At 31.7% G+C, this 23098-nt stretch overlaps 1 protein-coding gene across 6 annotated transcripts in view; it reads right to left on the bottom strand.

The window, feature by feature from the left end:
* The window catches only part of LOC124352807 (mitochondrial enolase superfamily member 1-like), a 53937-nt gene extending 31117 nt beyond the window's left edge, over positions 1-22820 (bottom strand). Inside the window, exons 1-2 of one of the 6 annotated variants that reach the window (XM_046802489.1) lie at positions 22745-22820; positions 1320-1422 (exon numbers count right to left, since the gene is read on the bottom strand). In XM_046802489.1, the coding sequence (XP_046658445.1) occupies positions 1320-1422; positions 22745-22755 (114 nt within the window). In that variant the 5' untranslated portion in view covers positions 22756-22820. Of the gene's footprint in view, positions 1-1319; positions 1423-4480; positions 4613-4706; positions 4876-9830; positions 9851-15308; positions 15419-22744 lie in introns of those variants that run through there. The other 5 variants (XM_046802491.1, XM_046802493.1, XM_046802490.1 and 2 more) reach the window with 5 other exon arrangements.
* Between the last annotated feature and the right edge of the window lie 278 nt (positions 22821-23098).

The following is a 23098-nucleotide window of genomic DNA, read 5'->3' as shown; positions in this document are numbered from 1 at the left end:
AGTTCTAGGACTATTTCCAGAAGTGGGACAATGGAAGTAGCTTGTAAACAGGAGTACCGTACTTTGTAGAGGACTGGGTCATGGTTGCAACCAAGTGACTAATGTTCTTGCCAAAAGTTAACGTGGAATAATCTCCAATCTCATACACGCCATATTTCAAGCTTAACAATTAAATGGTTGAGATATTAAATATTTTGTGAAATTATATAGCCTATAGATCAACTCTTTGTAAAAAAATAAGCAATATTTACTTTGGAAAGCAAAGATCTACTTTAAAGACCCAATTTTCCATCACTATTTTTCATTTTTGTAGTACAATGAAATTGTATCCCAAGGGAAAAACTACAGTTACACATTAAAACACTGTGACTTAGCTGTTACCTTCAGTGTCTGAGAAAATTATAGGAAATAACAAAGCTGTAGAAGTGAGGTTGTGCACCTGCTGTTACATAGATTTTGGTGTAGATCTGATAATAACTTGGTGTTAGTTAATATAAACCAAGGAATACTACTGCAAAAAAAGGAGTTAAAATAAGGCAGATAATAAAAAATAGAAAAGTTTAATGATAAGCACAAGGTAGAGTAATTCCAAATTAAGCTAAATTGAGGTAGGAGTTCATCACACTTCATGTAACAAGCTTTCCTGAGGTTGCATGAAAATTTCAAGTTTATAGCTTATTTCATCCTGACGGTTAGTCTACATATGCTACTATGTCATACGATAAAATGTCATGTAACAACATTTTCTCCCATAAGACCATTTGCAACATTTTTACTAACACTCATCCAAATCTCATAATGTGACATGCATCATTATCGAACTTGATGTTACCTTTATAAATAACAAGCTTCATGTCAAATTTCGAGTTTGGTCTTTAGATATTGTGTGGATAGACCGACGGAAGTAAAATTTCCAGCCTCTTAGGTAATAGGCTTCATTAACGCTCTGTCAATAAATTCCTGTTGTTGACAGACTTGGTAGACAAAGAAGAAAACAAATATTCTAACCAATATTAGAATATTTTGGGAAGATAGATACTGTGGTAGAAATCTGTGCCAAAAAGAATTCTTGGTTTGACCATGATTTCGAGCAGACTCTGCATGACAGGAAATCTTTGTATGGTGTTGAGAAATTTATCAAATGGTCTACAACAAATTTATCAAAACTTTTCTTAGTCTTATTTTCTGTAAACCTATAACAATAAATAAATAAACATAAATTATTCTTAATTTTAACAGTTTTAATATTATGAATAAAAATATTGTACTATACTAGTATGTTACAGAACTTAGAACACTAACATACTTAACATGCTTACCATAGCGTCAGAGCCATGTGCCTCTAGGGATGTTGGAAATCTGATGTCTCTAGTATGAACTGAACGAATCATCATTGGGGATGTCACCGATCTTTTCCTATAACTGCACAGTCAATACAGATATGTGAAACACTTCCTGAGATTTTTATAAATTACGGCTTACATAATATAAGAAAACTGATTTAATAGGATAACTTATGCCATTTTTATCAATAACATGAAAATGATCTTTTAATGTGTAGAAAAATGAGTTCTTCTATTTTAACCCTAGTGCTGGTGAAGCAATATGCACGTGTTGCTTATCAATAGGTTTTACTCTCTCTTCGTTTGCATAAAAAGGAATATGATAAATTAAATACTATTACATTACATTTTCCTTACAAAAAAGGTGTATAATCAATAAATAATTTAATTTAGTTGCCTATTTTTTATAGTATTTTTTTAGTGCTAAAATAGCATGACCATTTTGAACTTGTAGTATAGCACCAGATCTAGGGTTAGTGAACATACAAAAATTTAAATTTCCATAGTAGATCATATCAATTCCCAAATTTTGATATAGCACTAAAATTAAAATTATAATAAAATGTACTTTACAAATTGAAACCAACGCAATGAGACTTCCAAAGAGTAAGGGTTCCGAGAGAAATAATATAATATTAAACTGTATAATTTAAAAAAAAAAGATCTAATAGTATCATTCTTAATAATTAACTAAACATCAATAAACGTACAATAAGTTTAGTGTTAATAATAAATGAATAATTTAATACTTTAATTAGTACAAAAATATCTTTGAATGATAATAATATTGTATGACTAAAGATATTTAGTATTCAATTTGAAAATAATTCTCACAATTAAATGTTGTAACAGTTTGAATTAACGTTCAAACCAAAGATCAACAGAACATTGGTCACAATGGTGATAATCACCGTATCATCAGATCATCTGTGGATTTGCACCATTCCCTGTTGTCACTTAATATCTAGGTGAACAATCATATGATTTATATATAATTAGAAACATGATGAATAACCGCGATGCCTTTATTATTCCTTTATTTTAATTAACAGCCATCAACCAATGACAATCAGATCCTCTATCCATACGTTGAAGCTAATTTAATTTTTGTCGGCAGCTTTTCGTCTTGTTTGTGATAAAGTATGTTTTGATAATAAAAGATGTGTTTTATGCTGTGTAATTATATACGCTAAAATATTCTTCACATGATAACAAATTATAAGTTGTACATACTATTTCCAGATTATATACTGTTTTAAGTTATACAGTTAAAACAAATTGATTTCAAATTATACATTTTCTAAAATTATAATAAATTTAGAACATTTAGGCTATCTTGGAATTTTTAATTTAATCAGCCCTTTTTATACAGAACCGGTTATTACTGACTAGCAAAGAAAATTTGATATATTTATATTATGGACAGAAATTATATGTACATCATATTGTTTCCTAACTCATTTTAAGCGTTAAGTGTGATATAAAATTTAGAAAGATTTACAGTAAAAGAGATTTTTGTATACATTATACTACAAAACAGACTGCAAATCACCTAAAAACAACCAGTTACTTACAGAAAAATGCCGGTTTGAAGGTTAAGTAAAATTTAAAAACTGAACTATTTATATAAAAGTTTAAAAAAACTTGGGAATAAAAAATATAAGTAAGTAAGCCCTAGTGTTGTTTTTATAGACAATTTTAACTACAATGAGGTATAATAAATTGAGCCTTAGTGTACAGTCTAGAAAATTGAGTTACGTAAGGCAAATTACCATTCAGATTTAACAAGAAACACCATCTATTAGCCTATATTAATATTATGAGATCCAGGTGACAGTATAATTCCCAATAAGCATTAAAACTATTTGTAGACAACAGTAAAATTATCATTGGGTTCAAGGGGGTTATATGACATTATCAGACCAGCTAAAATATAAAAACATAAACAACATTGCGGTCCTCTGAGCTTCAGACAACAAATTGCCACAAAGCTTCACGTAAAACTAAGTCGAAGAATTATTTTCATGATAAGTATTATAAATATACTTTTCGTTCATCAACGTTTTTTAAATCTCTAAACTTTTTATGGACTACGAAACTTTTTTATACTTTAAATTCTTTGTTTTTTACAACCTAATTTTTACTTGTTGACCTCTACTATATAGCCTATTTGTAGGAAGTGAACTTCTTTCCGGGAGGAAGAGTTTTAGGGGAGTAACTTAATAATAAAAATTGTATCTAAATTTAAATACAGAAATGAAAATGTACTCATGAAACATTGACATAAAATATACTATTAGTAAGATTACATGTTGACCCATTAAAAACTGTAGGGTTTAATACAATAATTAAACAATAGACCTATTCCAGAATATTTTTCTTCTAAATTCATAAATAATTTATTTCCACTCAGCACTACAGTGAATAATATCATATAATAAGACTCTGATGTAGCCTAAATAAATGTATAGCTCTCCAACTCGGAGTTGTTTAATCCAAAATTGAGGTACATAAAAGTGCTAATTAGTTTAGACCAACTAATTTTCAACGTGTAAAACGACTCATTTAAACAACTTGCCAGCTTGCGTTAGTAGTACCTAAAAGGCATTTTTATTAATAATTTATCCCTTGAAAATATTTTGAATAGTCCAATAGAAGTTTAAATTTACTTTGGCCTATATTGAATGCATTTTTAACTCATTGTATGTTATTAGGCATGAAAATGTTGTCCAGAGTAAACATTTATTTAACCCACTTGATGTTAATTGTTGTGTTTTCAAGTGGAAAATACTTTAAAAGACAATAGGAAAGTAACAGAAAACACTTAAATGTGGAAAGCCTTAAGATATAAAACAATCATGATATATTGTATATCAATTGATATCAATTATAGTACATTATAATCAAAGCTAACAGTAAAGAACCGTTATTGTTATAGATATACACTTTCCTGAAAAGTTTTATTTGAATTTTAACAGAATTTGTTTGAAATTTATAAAAAACAAACAATCTGTTCTGTTAAATCCCTAATGGTTGCTATAAAAATATAAGTTACAATTCAGTTCCAACAATATATCCCCTCCCCCTACAGACTCTACAGTTTCTTTTGCTGTACTATTGTATAATGAAAACTTTACCATTCTCTTGAACTTGTATAGTTTATTCGTTTTAGTATAGTAAATAAATTAAAAAGTTCAAACTTAAGTACAAATGTGCCATATACTATTTTATGCATTTAAAGTTTTCTTACAACCACTTTTCCTTCTGAACAAAATATTAAATAAACAAAACAATTGGCCATCTACATACTGAATAAGATAAACCATTTTAACTGATAAAGAATATCTTTTCTTGTATGCTTGCCTGTTCTCCAAAATACTTATTCCGCTTCCGCTGCCTGTTGTGCTCACTCTCAGCTGATTTCACAATCACAGTCCAACGAAGGCATTACTCTAATTAAGCACCGGTTATCACTCAGTTGGTTTACCACAAACCACGAAACTACTGCACTACACCGATTTTGCTCAGCTTATCTGAGTAATGACGAGAGTGACCTTTTCGGCACTAGCGCTCTTGGTTAGTGTAAAAGGGTGGCATTACATTACACAACATAATATATAATTCTAGAACTGTGACATAGAGAATATATAATTCTATAGTCTTTTAAACTTCCATTGGCATTGTGTAAACAAAATGTGCTTTTTGTTTACATTTGATTATATTAACGAGAATTGTATCAAGTAATAACTCTTATGTGTCTGAAATATATTATTTATGGAAATAAGAAATAAAAAAGATTGTTTTAAATCTCCTCCGTAAAAATTATACGTTTTTATTATACAGTTAACGTTCAAGCAAATAAAACAAATCTTAAATTATTTTTATATTGTATATTTTCAAAGTAGTAATAATAAGTAGTCCTAAATAAATAAGAGCTAAATTGTTTTTCAATTAGCAAAATATTCTCACAATTAACAAATAATTAAAATTGTGCGCTAAACTCTACCTACAGTAAGTTAAATGTACAACTCTGAGCGGAAATAAAAGTAATGTGTCTAGATTTTAATTTCAATATTGAGATCACAATCTATAACAAGTCATTTTTATTTTGCCCTCTAATTATTTTACATAATTTTGTTGCGTTATTTCTTCAGTTAGTAAAAAAATTGTAACATGATGTAAAATTAAGCATGTGCTTGTATTGCCGTATATATCAGTATCTGATTTTTTTTAAACGTGTTTGTGATGAAAAATATATACTGCCTGACTCCAATTTACTTTTCAATTTAACAGATTCAAATAAATTCGTTTTTATGACTAGGGGCAAAAGTGCTCAACAGTGGCAGAAATGGAAAAATACAGTTAAGAACTAATAATACCCACTTTTAATTGTATTGTTCTTTGGGATTTTTAATAAAATTGAAATAGATTTTTGTAATTATTGCTACGTTTTTAATATCTATATCAATATTAATTCTCTTATTAATTTATCTGCAATATAGAGAAAAATGAAGAATAAAAATGGTCTTCTATAGCATTGATTACTAGAAGAGTTTAGGAAATATGAGTGGATACAAAACGAATAGGCCTATACCAGATCAATATTTTATATATATTTTCCCAGATCAGGGATTTCCCAGATTTGGAATCAAACCAGATCACTCTCTGAAGATAGCTTATCTGCCACAATAAAACATGTGTATTTGCTGAACTCCACTATACCTCCCTCATTGTAACGTCACGCCAACTTTTGTTCTATATTTAAACTCCGTCCTTTACGCATTAGCTATCGTGATCTGATCCAATGCAAGGTGTGATTAAAAGTAATCCATGTAATAATAATAATAATACTCCATATTCTAACATCATCAAGACGAGAAACCTTCTGAGCATTTTTACAAAGTCCTAGAAATGTCGGTGAAAATTTAAGAATAATATTCTTTTTCTTTACTGAACTTTCACAAATGTATTTTTCAAACATCCTTTATAATATTTAGTTTTTCCTCTTCACAATTTGCATTTACTAGCACTTTTAGTAAAAGTCAATATTAGACTTAAAACACTGAAATCTTTGGATGGAGAGATTAGTTTGGTGTTGGATCCTTGTCTGCAGTTTTCACTAGCTACACAGAGCCCCTGCCATTATCATACACCTAGAAACTAAACTTGCAGGTCTGTAGTCGGAAACTTCACTTCTTGCAGTTCATAATCCAAGGTGTGACGGCCATTCATCTCACTTATTATATGACGCGTCTCATAATCCTGAGGTTGGTAATGATGGTATTATTATATATTTTGATCAAGTTAGCTGTGGCATTTTAAGGGGCTTTGTAGTTTCACACAGATAGGTAGAAATTTGTGTTTGCTGGAATATTCATTGATAGGCAGTTTCTGAAGGAAAAAGACTATAAAAAGTTATTATGCATTATATACTGGGTACATATACATTTGGATACACAGCTGGATCCTAACTACTAACTAATAAGTATTAGTGCTTGATCTAAGGCAATAAATACTCTTGGAAATGAAAATTAAAAGTTATTTCTACAAATGTTAAGAGTCTACAGGCACCAATCCATGCTGACATTGACTGCGCGATAGGCATCGTAATAGAAATACTGAACAGGCCTATCATATCAAACAAGAAAACAATGCTTATAGACAATAAAACATTTGATTGCCTACAATATATGATAACAAGAAAATATTTGGGGAATTTTTGGCGTGCTTCAGTAAGGTAAGACTAAAGCTATTATCATCATTTGTTACTAGCTCTTTTGTACAGTGTAGTTTGTCTACGACTATCTTCATCACAGTCGTGTAGTTTAAAAATTGAAAGATTTAGGCATAACAGGAAATTCAGCAAATTGGTTTCATAGCTATGTGAACTTGTGTAATAACGGGGTACTTCCAATAATGATATAAAGAAACACTTGTAACACGTACAGCGAGGAATTCCACAGTGTTTTGGGTCCTTCTACTACTTAATGATCTGACAATTCACTTAGAAGGGCAATTTTATTTACATAAGAGTATGATGATGATGATGATGATGATGATGATGATGATGATACACTAAGAGAAAACAGCAATGAGCAACTGACTATCATAGAGAAGAATTACAGGGTTTGTCCGGAAAGTAATAGGACTGAGTCAATTAAAAAAAAATGTATTGAGCAAATCGTTACAATTCTTTAAAAACTTTCAAGATAGGCTCCTTCTGCGTCGATGCAGCGCTGCCAGCGCGATTTCCAAGCATTGAAGGCGTCACAGAAGCCATTCTCCGGAATAGCCTTGAGAGCCGCGGTACAAGCTGCTTGGATCTCCTCTGTCGTCTCAAAACGCTTGCCTTTACAGGCGAGAAAACAAAAAAAGTCTGGGGAGGCCACATCTGGGCTGTAGGGCGGCTGTGGAAGAGTTGGGATGCCGGCCTTGGTCAGGTAGCTGTTCACAAGAAAGGCGGTGTGAGCCGCAATTTCTGGTCGCCAGTGAGCACTTTTGGGACCATCTTCGCACACACTTTGCGCACGTTAAAATGCTCCGTCACGATTTCATGAACGACAGATTTCGGTAAATGTAACATCTGGGCAATTAAACGAATACTTAGTCGACGGTCTGAGTTCAAAACTTTGCGCACACGAGTCACATTGTCGGTGTTTGTTGAAGTCGAAGGTCTTCCAGCACGGTCTTCAACAGCGACCTCTTCCCGGCCCTCCAAAAAGGCCTGGTGCCACCGAAACACACCACTTCTTGCTAAAGCAACATCTGGGTAAGCCTGCATGATTATATCAAATGTCTCTGTCACAGATTTACCGAATTTCACACTGAATCTAATCGTGTACCTCTTCTCTAACGAACGCTGCATTTTCAGCTTGCACCACTCACAGAAACACGTCACGTGAAAATGCCTGTCCTGACTCTTCAGGTGCTCGGAGACAACTGACCAGCCGCTTGTTCGTTAGCTAGGAACGCCCTCTACCGAATCCAGTCGTTGCGCGCACGCTCTGAAGTATAGTCTCGGCGAAAGAAAATCAGTCCTATTACTTTCCGGACAAACCCTGTATGTGCTATGGTCAAAGTGTATTGTACTTCTCTAGTTTTTAACACTAATAAAGTCAAGTCGAAAACCATTAATCTATATAAAATAGTCCAAATGTTATAATTCGTCGTCGAAAGTCTTCATATATACAAGATTACTATTTCAGTAATGATGTCTAAAACAATTGGTTTATTTAAAAATACAGACAAATTCGTATACGTTGCCCGTCAACTAGGAGAATTTTAATTTCGTACAAATCAGATTAAAATACAAAACATTGCGGTTCATGTTATTTTAGTGAAGGCGAGTTTGACTCGATATGGCTAATGGTAACCATTTAAGTTTCTTCTGAATAAAAAAAACTATATTGATGAAATGTCAGAATATATTACATTTATAAGCAAGACAAACACTAATAACATTTAAAACTATCCCGTTTACAAAAAACAAATTATAAAATAGACAATGTATTAATGAAAAACGAACGATACTCAAACCTGTACAAGAATTTTTTAGAACTGTTTTAGACCAGTTCAGTATACTTAAAGAAGGCGATTCAACATCCGCCAAGAGACTAAGAAATTCCGCGTAGTTTTGGCTCAATCCACATTGGGAAAACAAAACTGTAGATATAAACACAAGCTTGCGAACGCAGAACACAGTCACAAAAACGAAACAAGCATTATTATAAAAAAGAAACGTCCGCTACTTGCAAAGAAATTCCGTATTATTATCCAAAAATAGAAAGGAAAACCTAAGAAATAATCTAGAAAGGTAACAGCCTCAGCAAAAAGACAGTATTAGACAATGAAAAGGTTGGCAGCCAGTACTACAGAACTCATATTGACCATTGATTGGTTAAGCTGTAGACAATCACGAGATATCTTCGCCCCACTCTACTCACGTGTATAAGCGTACATGCATGACTGGCTCAGCAAGGCTAAGTACTTAGGTATTTAATACACATGTTGTGTTTATTGTAATTTATTTTAAATATAATCGTTTCTTACATATTTAAAATTGAAAAATTTCAACAGCAGCAACTTTGAAACTGAAAACAGATATTTTTATTTTTTTTACGAATATTTAGTTCCTTGATAGGCAAACGGCCATGCACAATTACAATGCTGAAACAGTTTATTAACTATGAATGTTTAAGAAAGAAATTCTAAAACCCAGACAGACGGAAAAATAAACACCGGAGATCCATTATCGTGATTTAAAATATTTTTATCTCATCCCGATGATAACACCGCAACGTCTGTCCAAAGAGTTCAGGAAAACTCTATACCTCGGTATATAGAACAAAATTCTGTGCTCTGTATAAATATAACATGTATGATATAAAGCAACAGCTGTTTGAATCCATCTTGGCTATAGTATTATTTACAAGTTTCATTTCTGCAGTAGAATGGTACAAGATGTGTTTTAATACTGTGTTTACTTACAACGTGAGCACTTGTGAAGAAAGAACACTAATCTTAGTTGAGCGTGTTTAACTCATCAATATCTCGCCGCTTTGATGAGTAGGAATTCGTTTATCACTTCTCTTGCACAAATAGCTTTAAATAAAAGAAGCAAGATAATTTGGTTTACGAGCGTTACTCATAGTTGAAACGCGCAAGGAATCAATAAATTTGTACGGTCGTAATTCTATTCACGAAAACCCACATATATTATAGCTAATATCAGTCCGTATAGTCGTAAATTGAAGTATCTTTTGTTTGATTTACTCTCTAAATGCACCAGTGTACAGTTTCTATTTCTAAAGAAATTTTACATGTTGACACATAACACCATATAACAGTGAACCACATGGCATGTCAGTTTTAAACGCCTATAGTAAATTAATATACGAGTATGTACAAAGTGAGACAGCTAATTTATCCTAAACGTGTTTTAGGAGAACGGTAAGAGCTATAACAAAGAAACAAAATGCAGCCCCTATCTTTTTAACGTAATATTTTTAAAATAATTTCATCATATTTAAGGAACAAGATGTGCCTAAACTCAAGGTCACGGGTTCGAATCTAAAAATTTCAAATCTAAATATTTGGCACGTGGCACATTATTTTAAAGTGCTATTTGACAGAAACATTGTAGGAAAATTTCTTTTCAAAAGTATTTTTCCATTTCAAAATGGTGGACCAAAACATAACAAATTGAGGTTTACATAAAACCCGGTATTTATAAAAATTAAAAAAAAACAATGACACAAATAAGTTCGTAATATGCAATAAATACCCTTTATAATGTCCCTTTAATAATGTGTGTTTTGCCACATGACCATATTTACTAAAATGTTTTAATCCCTTCCCCTCCAAAATTAAGTACTACAGTATTACAAAAAATTTAAAATGGGCATAAACAAAAAAACATTTAAGAGGAAGGTTATATCACGATGTTCCTGTTTTTAAATGTAATCAAAAAATATTTGTTTTTGCATTAAAACCATGTATTAATCTTTATAAGTTTTTTAGTAAAAGGCAAATAAGTTGTTTAATGTTAAAAATTAATAGGTATCCAGTATTATTGGGTTTATTACACTTTATAACGTAACTCTATGGCACATGAAACGTAAAACTCTATGCTTAATAATCTTGTGAAAAGAAACAATTTGCAGCAACTTTTTCAATCAGTATTTAACTATTTTAAAAATGGTGGATAAAAAGTAATAACTTTTGAGTTTAACAAATATCCACTATTTATACGCTTTTCCAGTATAAATAAAGTATGAGACCATTCAAATAGCAATTTTTGGGTTATGGCTATTCAACTTTAAAACATTATAATTTTTAGTGTTATGGGAATTTAAAAAAATATATTCTTGTGTCATGTAGTTTTGAGATAAATTCACTGTAAATTAACTACTGTACATACAATTCTTAAAAGATAGATGCATATATTTACATAGTACATAACATTCTGCTTACTCTAAATCATCAAAGAATAACGAACAAATTACAAACTAATAATAAGTGTTCAGTTCACCTAACGAGTTTAGTAACTGCAATTATTACCATATGAGGGAAAAATTGCACACGGAAGCCAATTCGAGTTGCTATGTTGCCGATATGTACATAAATTTTATATGCATTAAGAGTAACATCTTACTTAATCCAAATTTAGGATATTTTAAAACTAACATTTACTGTTTATACAGTGATTGCGTTTGTGTTAAGGATCATTTAGCAGGTTTGTCGGGTAATGCCCAAGTTTAGTTTAATATTGTTGCCTCATTGATAACATCAACATATTCCAGTCTGTAAATACTGTATATTCTTCTCGTACAAAGTGTCTTTCCTGAACAGTGATATCGATTAGCTTGTTGAAACTTTTACTAATCATAGAACTTTTACTAAACATAGAAGTTCTATAAACGTTTTTCAATGGACGCAACTGTTCATGATGTAATTTCATTGATAATTTCAAACAGAATGATATATCTTTTATTTACTATGTGAAGTTCATGCATAAATACGGTATTATTTTCAATATAAGTTGTAATCTGAAATATGTTATTGCCTGAGCTTTAGCGAAGCCTATTACTCGAGGGGCTGGAGAAATATCATTTATGCCTGTCTGTCTGTCCGCACGATATCTCGAAAACGAACTGACCTACTGAATGTAAATGTTGCATGAAGCTTCATTTCTATATAGAACACTGAGTTCGATGATGATGCATGTCACTCCGTGGAAATCGATTGAGCGTTAGTGAAGCTTACTTAAGGAAATATTTCGATACCTAATTGGTATATTGCATTTTGGATTGGGAGGAAATAAAAATTTCATTTCTGTATGATTGTCTGCCGACATCACAGTTCGCACGACATCTCAAGAATATGAGCTATAGGCTTAAAATTGTGCTTGCAACCTAAGGAAGGCCTTTCATGCGATACCTGGTGTGGAGCTCTCCTATCTTGTTTTTAGTATGTGCCCATAAGGGTTGTTTGACCATTTATGACTTTTAGCTATTTTATTATTCTGAGGTCAACGGAGACACCCGTTTTTAGTTATCAGTTAAAATTGTACCAAGAAAAAATTGCTCAAATCTGTAACTTTTATTTTATTATAGTACAATTATCCAGAATTGAACTATTATGCCAAGTTGCTTCTAAAATACGAAACTTGCATTACGCAACTCTTAAATTTCAAGTGTTTAAATGAAATGGGAGTGTAAGTGAATGTTTAATATTTTTAAACGAATGGGGTCATTTAATCAAATTAATTTGTACTATAATAATATCAAAAGTGTTACATTTTACATTTAGGTAGATAATAATATAAGGGTAGTTGAGGTAAAGTACAAGCTGCTTGTTCTGAAAAGAGACGTTTTATAACATTCTAAAGTGAGGACACTAATTTAAAACGATTATTAGTTTAATTGATGCATAAATAAAACAAATAGCTCATTGTGATTTGACTATGGCAAAGTCAAATTTAAAAAGCAAGTTACTTTTGGAAACTAGAGACATTTCCTGGAATAAAATAAAGTAATTTGTGATACAGGAAAGTGATAAGTGAATTCCTGCTACTGGGACTAAACAAATAAGATAGTGAAAATTTCAATGTACCACAAATTTTCACCTCAATTAGTTGCACAATAAACCACTTACGTAGTGTCCACTTATTTTCATTTTGGTACTTACTACTTCATTGATAAGTTACAATGTCTCAGCCGTAACGAGGAATTATAAGTCAACTTTAAATAACACAGTTATTAGATTCAAAAGTTGCATGTTCAAAATAAATTGTAACGGATTCAGATATGAAAAACTGTTTTCACCATTGAACTAAGGATAAAAAAATAAAATGGTCACACAACCCCATTCGTATTTAAAATATTAAACTTACATCCAAGATGGCCACCAAAACTCTAAACTGGCCAAACAAAAAGTATTTTTTATGACATATACTACAAATTAACGGATAATTTAAGTCATTATTGAGATTTTCCATGATACATTTCATACTTTATGGGCATATTGCATAGTATACTCGTATCTTACGCAGTTCTGGAATATTTGCAGACGTTGCAGTGTACATTTGTCTCAATATTCAATAGAGCTGTGTGTTATGTTCACACAATAAATGCAAACTATAATCTAAAGAATACGTGTAATTGTATAACATTGTAATTACATTTATTAAACGTGTGATATAATTGTTAAATATGCCAATCACAGTTTTAGAGTGTAGTACGCTCAAAACATACCTACGATTTAGTATAATAGCGCTAGTTATGCGTTACGGAACAGTATTAGCTTCATTGATCAAAATGTCTGCAACACAATCTCCATATGGATGGTACGTCTATCCTCTCGAAAGTCAAACCCTCCGTGTCCCAAGGTGCCCAAACTGGTCATTGACTAATAAACTGAACAAAGCAGTATATTTAACCCTTGGTTATACTAGTTACCTATTGTCAAAGCTATAATAGTTGATGAAAAATGACGTAACAGATTGAATAGGTAATCTATATTTAGCGGCGTTCTTATAACAGGTTTTAAGAAATTGTGTTAAGTAGTTTCATAATCATCACATCTCCAGCTAAAGGATAAATAAAAATAATAAAAAATATAATAAATGAAAAAAAAAACAATGAGCACAAGCATAAATCTTGAGAACAAATAATGTTTTATTGTAATTAGTTTATTGGTAGTTATAATATAGCCTATGTCGATTTGTTGGAAATGTCGTTTTTCTTTTTCGTTTAGAAATAACAATCTTTATACATTACAATAAATTACTATAAATCACTCTGTACTTGTAATCTACTAGATTTATATCTGTTAAATATTGAATTTAGAAACGTAGCAGTGAACCTTTGCTTTGCTATTTGGTGATTGCAAAGCACTGAGTGATTCATTGATTGAATTGTATTGTCACTACGTATCGACTAAGACTTGTCTTTTTTAGTTTCTGGTAAAACAATATTCTGTTCAGATTCTACTTTAGGTAATATTTAGTTAAAATCAAGTTCAAAACATGATTCTAAAATTTTATTCCTACACGTGCATTACTAAAATATTTATATTTATTTTCTTTTGTACATAGGTAGATAATTTTATTTCCCCCGAATATAAACCAAACTAAAGTAACGTAGTCTGTAAATATTTAGATGATTAGCCTTAGCTACAATACGATAAATTAAAATTTTAAATATACAAACGAACAAAACAACGTGTTTTCAATCTGTCTTAATAATGAAACAAGATAAACGCATGGACTACAAAAGCTACAACATGATTGCTAACTTGCATTTTATTAGAAATACAGTACAGTTTAATGGTTATTGGCAGTTTGGTTGTGCAACGTACCCTTTTTAATGCTGTTTATGGGTGTTGGAATCGACGTTAGTCTGATATATGTTTTTCTTTATTAAAATTTGACCATGTTTTGTAACCTCCCCATCAAGGAATCAAATCAGTGACTTATGTTTAGATTGTACGGGTAGTTGTATGCTTATTCCTTCTTTAAGTGTAGAAGTAGATTGTTATTGAGGTTTTTTGGATTTTATGAATATTTTTGTGGCAAGTATGTTATAAGAATGCAAAATGGACAGTACTTAGTTTTCAGTATCCTGTTGAAAAGTAGATTTAGATGAACATAAAATACGCGTGTTAAGGAAAATCTCTATTATGAAATAATCCACTAAACACAATTTTCCCTATATTTTTAATCTGATATTTTGTTTTAGTTGAACTCATTTTTCATCTTGCTATCTGTCATACGATACAACACAAATACTAAACAGTGTTTTTTTTAAATGGCTTAGTTTCCCTAATTGTCATTAAAACCTGGAAAAACTTGCACTACTGATACGCAATACATTACTAAAGCTATAATAAACTTAATGAGGCAATAATTAAAGTATTATTCAACAGTGTGGTATTTAGGTGTAAAATCAGGTGATATCTACCTACCTATTTACTTGCAGGCGGCTTACACGCGTCTGACGAGGTAAACCTCGCCTATAACAGATAACATATCAGCAGGTCGGTGTCGCTCTTCGCGCTCTGTTAGCCTTGGCTGATTAGACACTGTACAGTCACAGCCAAGTAACATAGTCTACTCGACTCGGTTGTCGAAAATACGACCATGAAAAATAGTTCGGTGGAGAGAGAATCCTTTATTTAGTAGCAGGTGACATGTTTTCGTATCGATTATAATCCTACATACCCACCGAAGGTAAAAAATTATATTTAGATAGGTATCGGAAGAGTTAAAAATAACATACTATAATATGTTTTATATATATATATATATATATATATATATATATATATATATATATATATATATATATATATATATATATATATATATATATATATATATTCACTTCGAGTGTATAAAAGCAGAATTGCTCTGTTATATCAATTATTACAATTATTAGACTTCTTGATATAAAGTTCCTTTAATATTTCGGTTTTTTTGCCGTTTTCAAAAAGGTATAATAAGGTATAATACAAAATAAAAAACACAGCAACAAAATTTACAAAAGTAAATAAATAAAAACTGACATAAATAAATAAACAAGAATTTTTGAACATGTGGTTAACACCAAAGAGAAATAAATAATATCATGAACAGAGAATGAATTTAGAAAAATAATTTACAAAAATAATATATAATAAAAACAATTGATCATTTCATCTTTTATTCAGACCAAAGGGTACTTTTGATTTTAATATTAACTGATGTGCCTGTTCTAAATTTTCTAAGTTAATTTTGTTTCTATCTTCGGGTACTTTGCAAATACCTGTCAGTGCATAACATTGTTCAAAATTTTGTTGGTGGCCTAATGCGTGTTGTGAAACCAATTTTTCATCCTGTTTTTTAGACGAACAACGATATATTATATATATATATATATATATATATATATATATATATATATATATATATATATATATTTTACCTTAAAGCACAACTTATAAACAAGATATGGAGACTAAAAACTCGACTTCTTTGCAAAATACTCAATCTTCATGTGTTTGGTTGACTCTGATTTTTAAATTTATTTACGTGGTTGACAGTTAATTTGAAGGGTGTGTTTTTTTTTATTTAGATATAGAGCCATAAGGTATCGGAATATGAGTGTATATATTCACAGCAAATATTAACCCTCGAAGTTAACTGGTTAAAAAGTTTTCGTGTACACATACGGACACACACAAAGACAGAAATCTGATTTTGTCATTAACTGGCGGGAAAGATTCCTCAAAGCATTCGTATTGGTTAATTATTAATATAAGAATACGTTTGGGGCGCATATCTATATTTTAATTCTTACATGTATTCTAGCATTCCTTTGTACTCGTACATGTTCTATGTCCAAGTAGATTCAATCCGAGTTCACACGCGTTTGGAAAACTATGCAAATAAATAAAACTGTCTTGTCGAGTGAAAAATCTCTAATGGTTTTGCTATTCCCTTTGTTTTAAGAGAAGCACCATCCTTCACATATGCATACACTTATAATAAATAAATAAGACCTTATTCATATATAAATATAAACACTTATCCGGGTTCGAATCCAGGCGGAGCAAGTACTTTTTGTGATTCATTGTCTATTTAAATTAAATTAGGCTATTGCCATTTATACACATTTTATGAATGTGCATATGAGTAAAACAATTATTTAAATTTTATTTACACTGTATTTTCAAAATATAAAGCTTAAGTTAGTTTCGAAATCACCCGAATTGAATAAATCTGCATTTCAAAACAGAATATAATATTATCTCCATGCGAATGTTGAGTTTAGCTCTAATTCACTTTCCGCTTTGTGTAGCGTATGAAATCTGACGCTATCGCAGACTAGGCTCTGGGATCGTCTCTAAAACATCGTAGTGCACTCAATTGTGCAGCTGAGGAGACAATAAGAATACCTCTTCAACTACATTACACTTGATATTGTAGTCTTGCTGCATCTTATGTCGAAACAATATAAAGAGTTCGTTTTGAGCTGCTTCGTCGATGGCTTTTTTTGGATCTCATCAGACAGACGTGGACTCCAAATTCCAGGAGTCTAGTCTGCAACGTCAGATTTCAGCACGCTGCACTAATTGGAAGGTGAATTTGTGCTGAACTTAAACAGCACACTATTACGTATACAAATATTTGAATGTGCATTCCAAAAAACTATATATTTTAGTGGTTGTTACCCGTGGTTTCGCACGCAATTTTAAAAATAAAAGTCCTTATACTACTTAGGCAAAGAACATATGATGTACTATGATAGCCCTCTGTGATCTTTTTCAAAGGTAAGTAGGCATACGATCGGATACATATTCTTTCAGTGTTCATGGTTACAAGATGAGAGGTTAAGGGATTAACTCTTATATCAATATTTGCGCGTATATGAGAATTTATGGTTCAAATTAATTATATTCGTGATGCCATAGTTCAATCTGCCTTATTGAGTCGATCAAGAATATGTGTGTGTGTGTGTGTGTGCGTGCGTGCGTGCGTGCTCTCTCTCTCTCTCATATATATATATATATATATATATATATATATATATATATATATATATGAGGTGGTGAGAGTCAAAGTGGTATAACTCCATTTTTTTCTAAATTTTCACTTAACAGCTGTTTTCAACCCCCAAAACATGTTTCTGTTTAGTGTAAAAGTGGGATAAATTCTCGTTCATGATTTCTCCTAAAGAGAGCAGCACTGTTTGTTTACACTTACAAAACCTAGTTTTTGTTAGAAACAAAGTGGTATAACTCAGACTTATCCCACTCGGACTGTAACTTTTTGGGCGGTTATATGGCAAATCCCATCAGCTTTTAATGCCTTTCTATCTTGATAAAAAGTTTGAAAGATATTCTGGTAATGGAAGATACAAGTGAAGATAAATATGATAGTGATAAGGATAAAGAATATTAACCAAACTACAGTGATAGCAGCTCTTATTCTGCAGGTAAATGAAATCCATTTATCTTATTCAGCATGAAATCCATTTGCGTAAAGCTGAAAAGGCTAGATCTGCAATGAAGAATGAAGGGGAGACACGGCCAAAGAAAAAAGATGAACTGTTAGCATTAAGTATAGATCTCCAGAAAGCTCTTCCCTTTCCTAAGCTGACAGTGTCTGATGCGTACTACAGGCGAATCATGTATTGTTATAACTTAGGTGTGCATGACCTTGCCAAAAATAATGCTGCATTGTATGTTTGGGATGAATGTACAGCTTCTCGAGGATCTCAAGAAATCGCTTCTGCAATTTTAAAACACTTATCGTTGCATTTTAGCAACCAAAATCATATAATAATTTACAGTGACACTTGCACTGGACATAATTGGAACATAACGGTTGCCCTAGCTCTGATGAAGTTTGTTCAAGACAGCCACCCTCTGTTAATATAGTAGAACAAAAATTTCTTGTATCAGGACACTCCTATTTGCCCAGTGATTCTAATTTTGGTCTCATTGAACAATGTGCAAAAAATGAAATCCATCTACGTTCCTGATGATTGGTACAGCGCAATGGCGTCAGCAAGAAAAACAAATAGTTTTATAGTAGTTCAGATGGCAGCACCAGATTTTCTTTCCGCTGAAAATTTAGAAAAGGCCATTGTTAGGAGGACTAAAAACACAGCTGGAGATAAAATTTGAACGGCGGTATGACAAAAGTAAACCTTTTGAGATCTTGTACAAGACAAGACTAGATGATGACGAACCTTTTAGTACTTTAAACGTACGCCCTAATACATCCGCCAAGAGTCGTGCTAGGTCTCTCTTGCCCGATGAAGACCAACTTTACAAGGAAACCCAGAATAATTAATGCTGTGAAAAAAAGAGACATGATCTTTCTCCTAAAGTATATTCCTCCAATCCACCATGCCTACTTCAGGAGCATAAAAAGTTCGAACACAGCGGAAGACACCAACTTTCTGAATGTCGAAGAGGACATCCTAGAGGACACTCCAGAGGAGGAAGAAAATTTGCGGTGAAGCCAATAAGTTTTCTTCTATTGTAAAATATTTTTTGTAATTTTTGTTTCAATTTTTCATGTAAATACAATCAGCTAAATACAAATTAAACAGGTTTAGTAGTTAAAACTTATTTTTACCTGTTACATTTTGTGAGTTTTATTTAGAGTAAAAGTGGTATAACTCATTTGAACACTATCATTACGGTTATCTGTTAAAGAATTAACAATTTCAACTGTTCCATTAGTTAAAATAGACTTTTGTTCACATCATCCAACAATTAAAAAATTTCTCACATGAAACCTAATTTTTTTGGACCTGACGGGATAAAACGCTCTGTCCTGAAAAGTTGTAGTAAAGTGAGATATACCACTTTGACTCTCAACCACTCATATATATATATATATATATTATATATATAAGAAAACAAAAGAACTATTTTTCACTTCTATATTTCGGGGGATTTAATACCCCCGTCTTCAGGAAGTTTTAAATAAAAAAAATTATGGTTGCCTGTAAAGTCGGTTTTACGGGCGAAGATTTTACGTGACAAACGTCTTTTTCTCGGTAGAATATTTATTGATATGAATATTATTAAATTGCACAATAGGAACAAGGAATTGAATGAAAATAAGAATTGCACAAATTTTAACTATAGAAATATATTTTGTTTACTAAAACATTGTACATAATTTGAAATTAATTAAAATTTGTTATTGTAAATGGTAAAGTTGAATAAAACATTTACTAAAATTGGAATTTGAAATTCTTGCTAAACACAGTTAAATTCTAACTCCGCGCGTGGTGATTGGTCGGTTTAGTTCGTTTGTTTGGTCGCACTGTTATGACAGGTTATAGGTTTATAATTTGTTATTTTAAATGTTTGACTAGCAATACGCGCTGTTTCTTCTCAATCGACTGAATTACGATTGATTGCAGAGTGATTTAAAACTAATAATTTACTTAACACTATCAACATTTGTCAATAGTATGACATAACCTATAACTCAGTTTCTCAACTTTTGTGTCAATCTAACAATTAATCAATCAATCATAGTTTACGATAATGAAATATCAGTGTACAATTATTTTACCTTTATTGTTGTAGTTGTTGTAAATGACGAATCTAAGCACTCCACATTTTCACGAAATAAACATAGTTATCTGCTTTATATCCCGTGCGACGGACCCACAGTTATCTGCTTTATCCCGTGCGGATCCCGTGCGGCGGACCCACTGGACGGGCATCGTAACGTTATCGGGCGTTACACTTTTTACGTGAGTGACTCCGAGCCGCAACCTAATTTAAGACGTTGTCACGTCAAAATGAATTCAGAACTATAACATGTAAACAAAAATTAATAAAACATAAATTTAAACACAGTGCATAACATTTGATAAAGTCCAGCTGACTTGAAATTTTTCTAATTCAATCTTGTTGGAACAGTTGATTTTTATAAAGGGTGGAAATGCAACTTGTAATTTATGGCGAATTTTGGATGTTTTTAAAATTATTTTAAAAAGTTACCTTAAATTTAGACCAAATGGATTTTTTGTCTTCAACATAATTTGATGTGAGCTTGCTCCATGTGCTTTAATTTTAATCTGTTGTTGAAAAAAAAAAACATCGTCTATATAACGTAGCCATTTCAAAGGTATTAAGCGTTGTGTATCTAAAAATTCTTTTTCAAATAAGCCCATAAATAGACTTGCGTAAGATGGGGCATATATATATATATATATATATATATATATATATATATATGAACTTCTGCCAAAAAGCGTCAACTTTAGGCCGTTTAACTTCCTATCTAATGTATTTATGGTGTCATTTATGAGTTTGCTTTACTGTCCCAACCAAGAAAATGCATGTGCATGTTACAGTAAACTACTTCTATCAAAAAGAGTATTTACGTCTCCTGCATTTTGTAGGGGTCTAAGATAATTCAAGTGCAGTAGTTGAGTTTTCCGTGTTGTCAAAATGAAAATGTATACATACATTTAGGACTGAGAAGTCTACTACGGTAAAAAACCACTTGCTTCCAGTATAAGGGAGAAATCCTTAGAACGTATATGCAACATTTCAGTAATAATTTATTATAGGTTTTGAGTTGTAGAAGTTTGGTTTTTTGGAATGCAGTTTGGGAACGAATGGCTTGTTGAAAAATGTTAATGTAAAACTACCACACCGTGTCAAGAAAGCCAACCAGGGCTTGAATATCGAAACATTCACTCTTGTACATAAGCATTCACAATTTTCCTCGTTAACGTGGGTCTTATAAAAGTGTTTTAATAGTATCTAAAAAAATCCAATAGACAGACAATCGTACAGAAAAAGAAGTTGGCACAAAAATGACGTATCATAGAACTCATTCTTCTAGAAATGAAGTTTAATGCGAAATTTAATGAAATCTTTCTTGATGTACGAGTACCTTGCCACACGATACATTTAGATTTTTCTCATAAAGTTGGGTTCCATATCAGTGTTGAAAAAATAAAATTCTACACAGCAGATCACTATAAAAGGATAATGGGATGTTAATTTTCGTGTGTTAATGTGTAAAATGTTTGAATATCTTATGGGTATATTGAGTTAGTTAGGACAATTATTTCTTCCGCATTTTCTGTTGCCATCATGATTACCCATAAGCCCAATATAAAAATATTCGCCAATGCTCAGCCAAATTCCATCGAGTAATATCCATCATCATCGATTCAGTGTTCCTCATGTACGAGTAGAAATGAAGCTTCATGTACAATTGCATGTCTGTAGGTCAGTTCGTTTTCGAGTTATCGTTGTGAAAAGATAGACAGACAGACATTTAATATTTCTAGCCCCACGAGTAATAGGCTTCGCTAAAACAGCCACTTATATAGTAACATATTTATGTATTTGTGTAGTTGCCTCTTATGAAGGCTATAAAAGTTAAATACTCAGCAATTGTTTTCAGTGATCTACCGAATCACCATATAAAAATAGACTTGGCGGCGTGAGGCCGAACGCAATTTGATCACTGGGCTATATAAATAATTAATAGATCATTGCATACTACATCCTTGTTTCTATTTCTGAAATAATGATTTAATTAAAGTAATTTTGATCTAAAATGCCTTACCCCAAAAGTTACCAGTTTTGTTTAAATTTTGTAAAATATAACGATCAAGTTAAACTGTCAAATCTGTCATTGCACTTATTGACGTACATGTTCGTTAGGCTAAATATAATTCCTGATAGATTTGATCAAATTATTTGGCGTAATTTGATAGCAATTTGAATTAATAATTGTTGTCAATAGAACTTTTATTGCAATATATAATCCATTCTTGGACTGTTTTAGTACGTTCATTACATTTCCAGGTGTCATGCTATCTATTCACCAAAGAAGGTCGAGCCGGTTGTATTAACTGACTCACCTGTGTGCCATATTGATCAGCAGTCACGCTGTATTTCCTTCACTGTTGACACGATTGGTTACAACTGAGACCACACAGTGGACTGTTGCCAGGGATGAACCTCACATGCCAACTCCCTCACAGCCTTGACATTTCCTCACTTTAAATTGTTGTCTGTTTTAGTTTCAAGTACAAACGTGTCATTAAGGAATTCAATTTAATTTGTAGCCATTATTCGACACAGAAAAATTAAAACAATCTAATATTAGTAAAGTATAGATTTATAGTACAGTTCTAGGATTTAAAGATTACTGGGCACTAGTACGAGTAAGAGCATTATTAGCATTATTATTAGCATTATTACGATTACTGGGC

This window comes from Homalodisca vitripennis, chromosome 1 (genome assembly GCF_021130785.1).
Source record: "Homalodisca vitripennis isolate AUS2020 chromosome 1, UT_GWSS_2.1, whole genome shotgun sequence".
NCBI lineage: Eukaryota > Metazoa > Arthropoda > Insecta > Hemiptera > Cicadellidae > Homalodisca > Homalodisca vitripennis.
The sequence above is the reverse complement of the archived record's forward strand: the minus strand, read 5'-3'. Positions and strand labels throughout refer to the sequence as shown.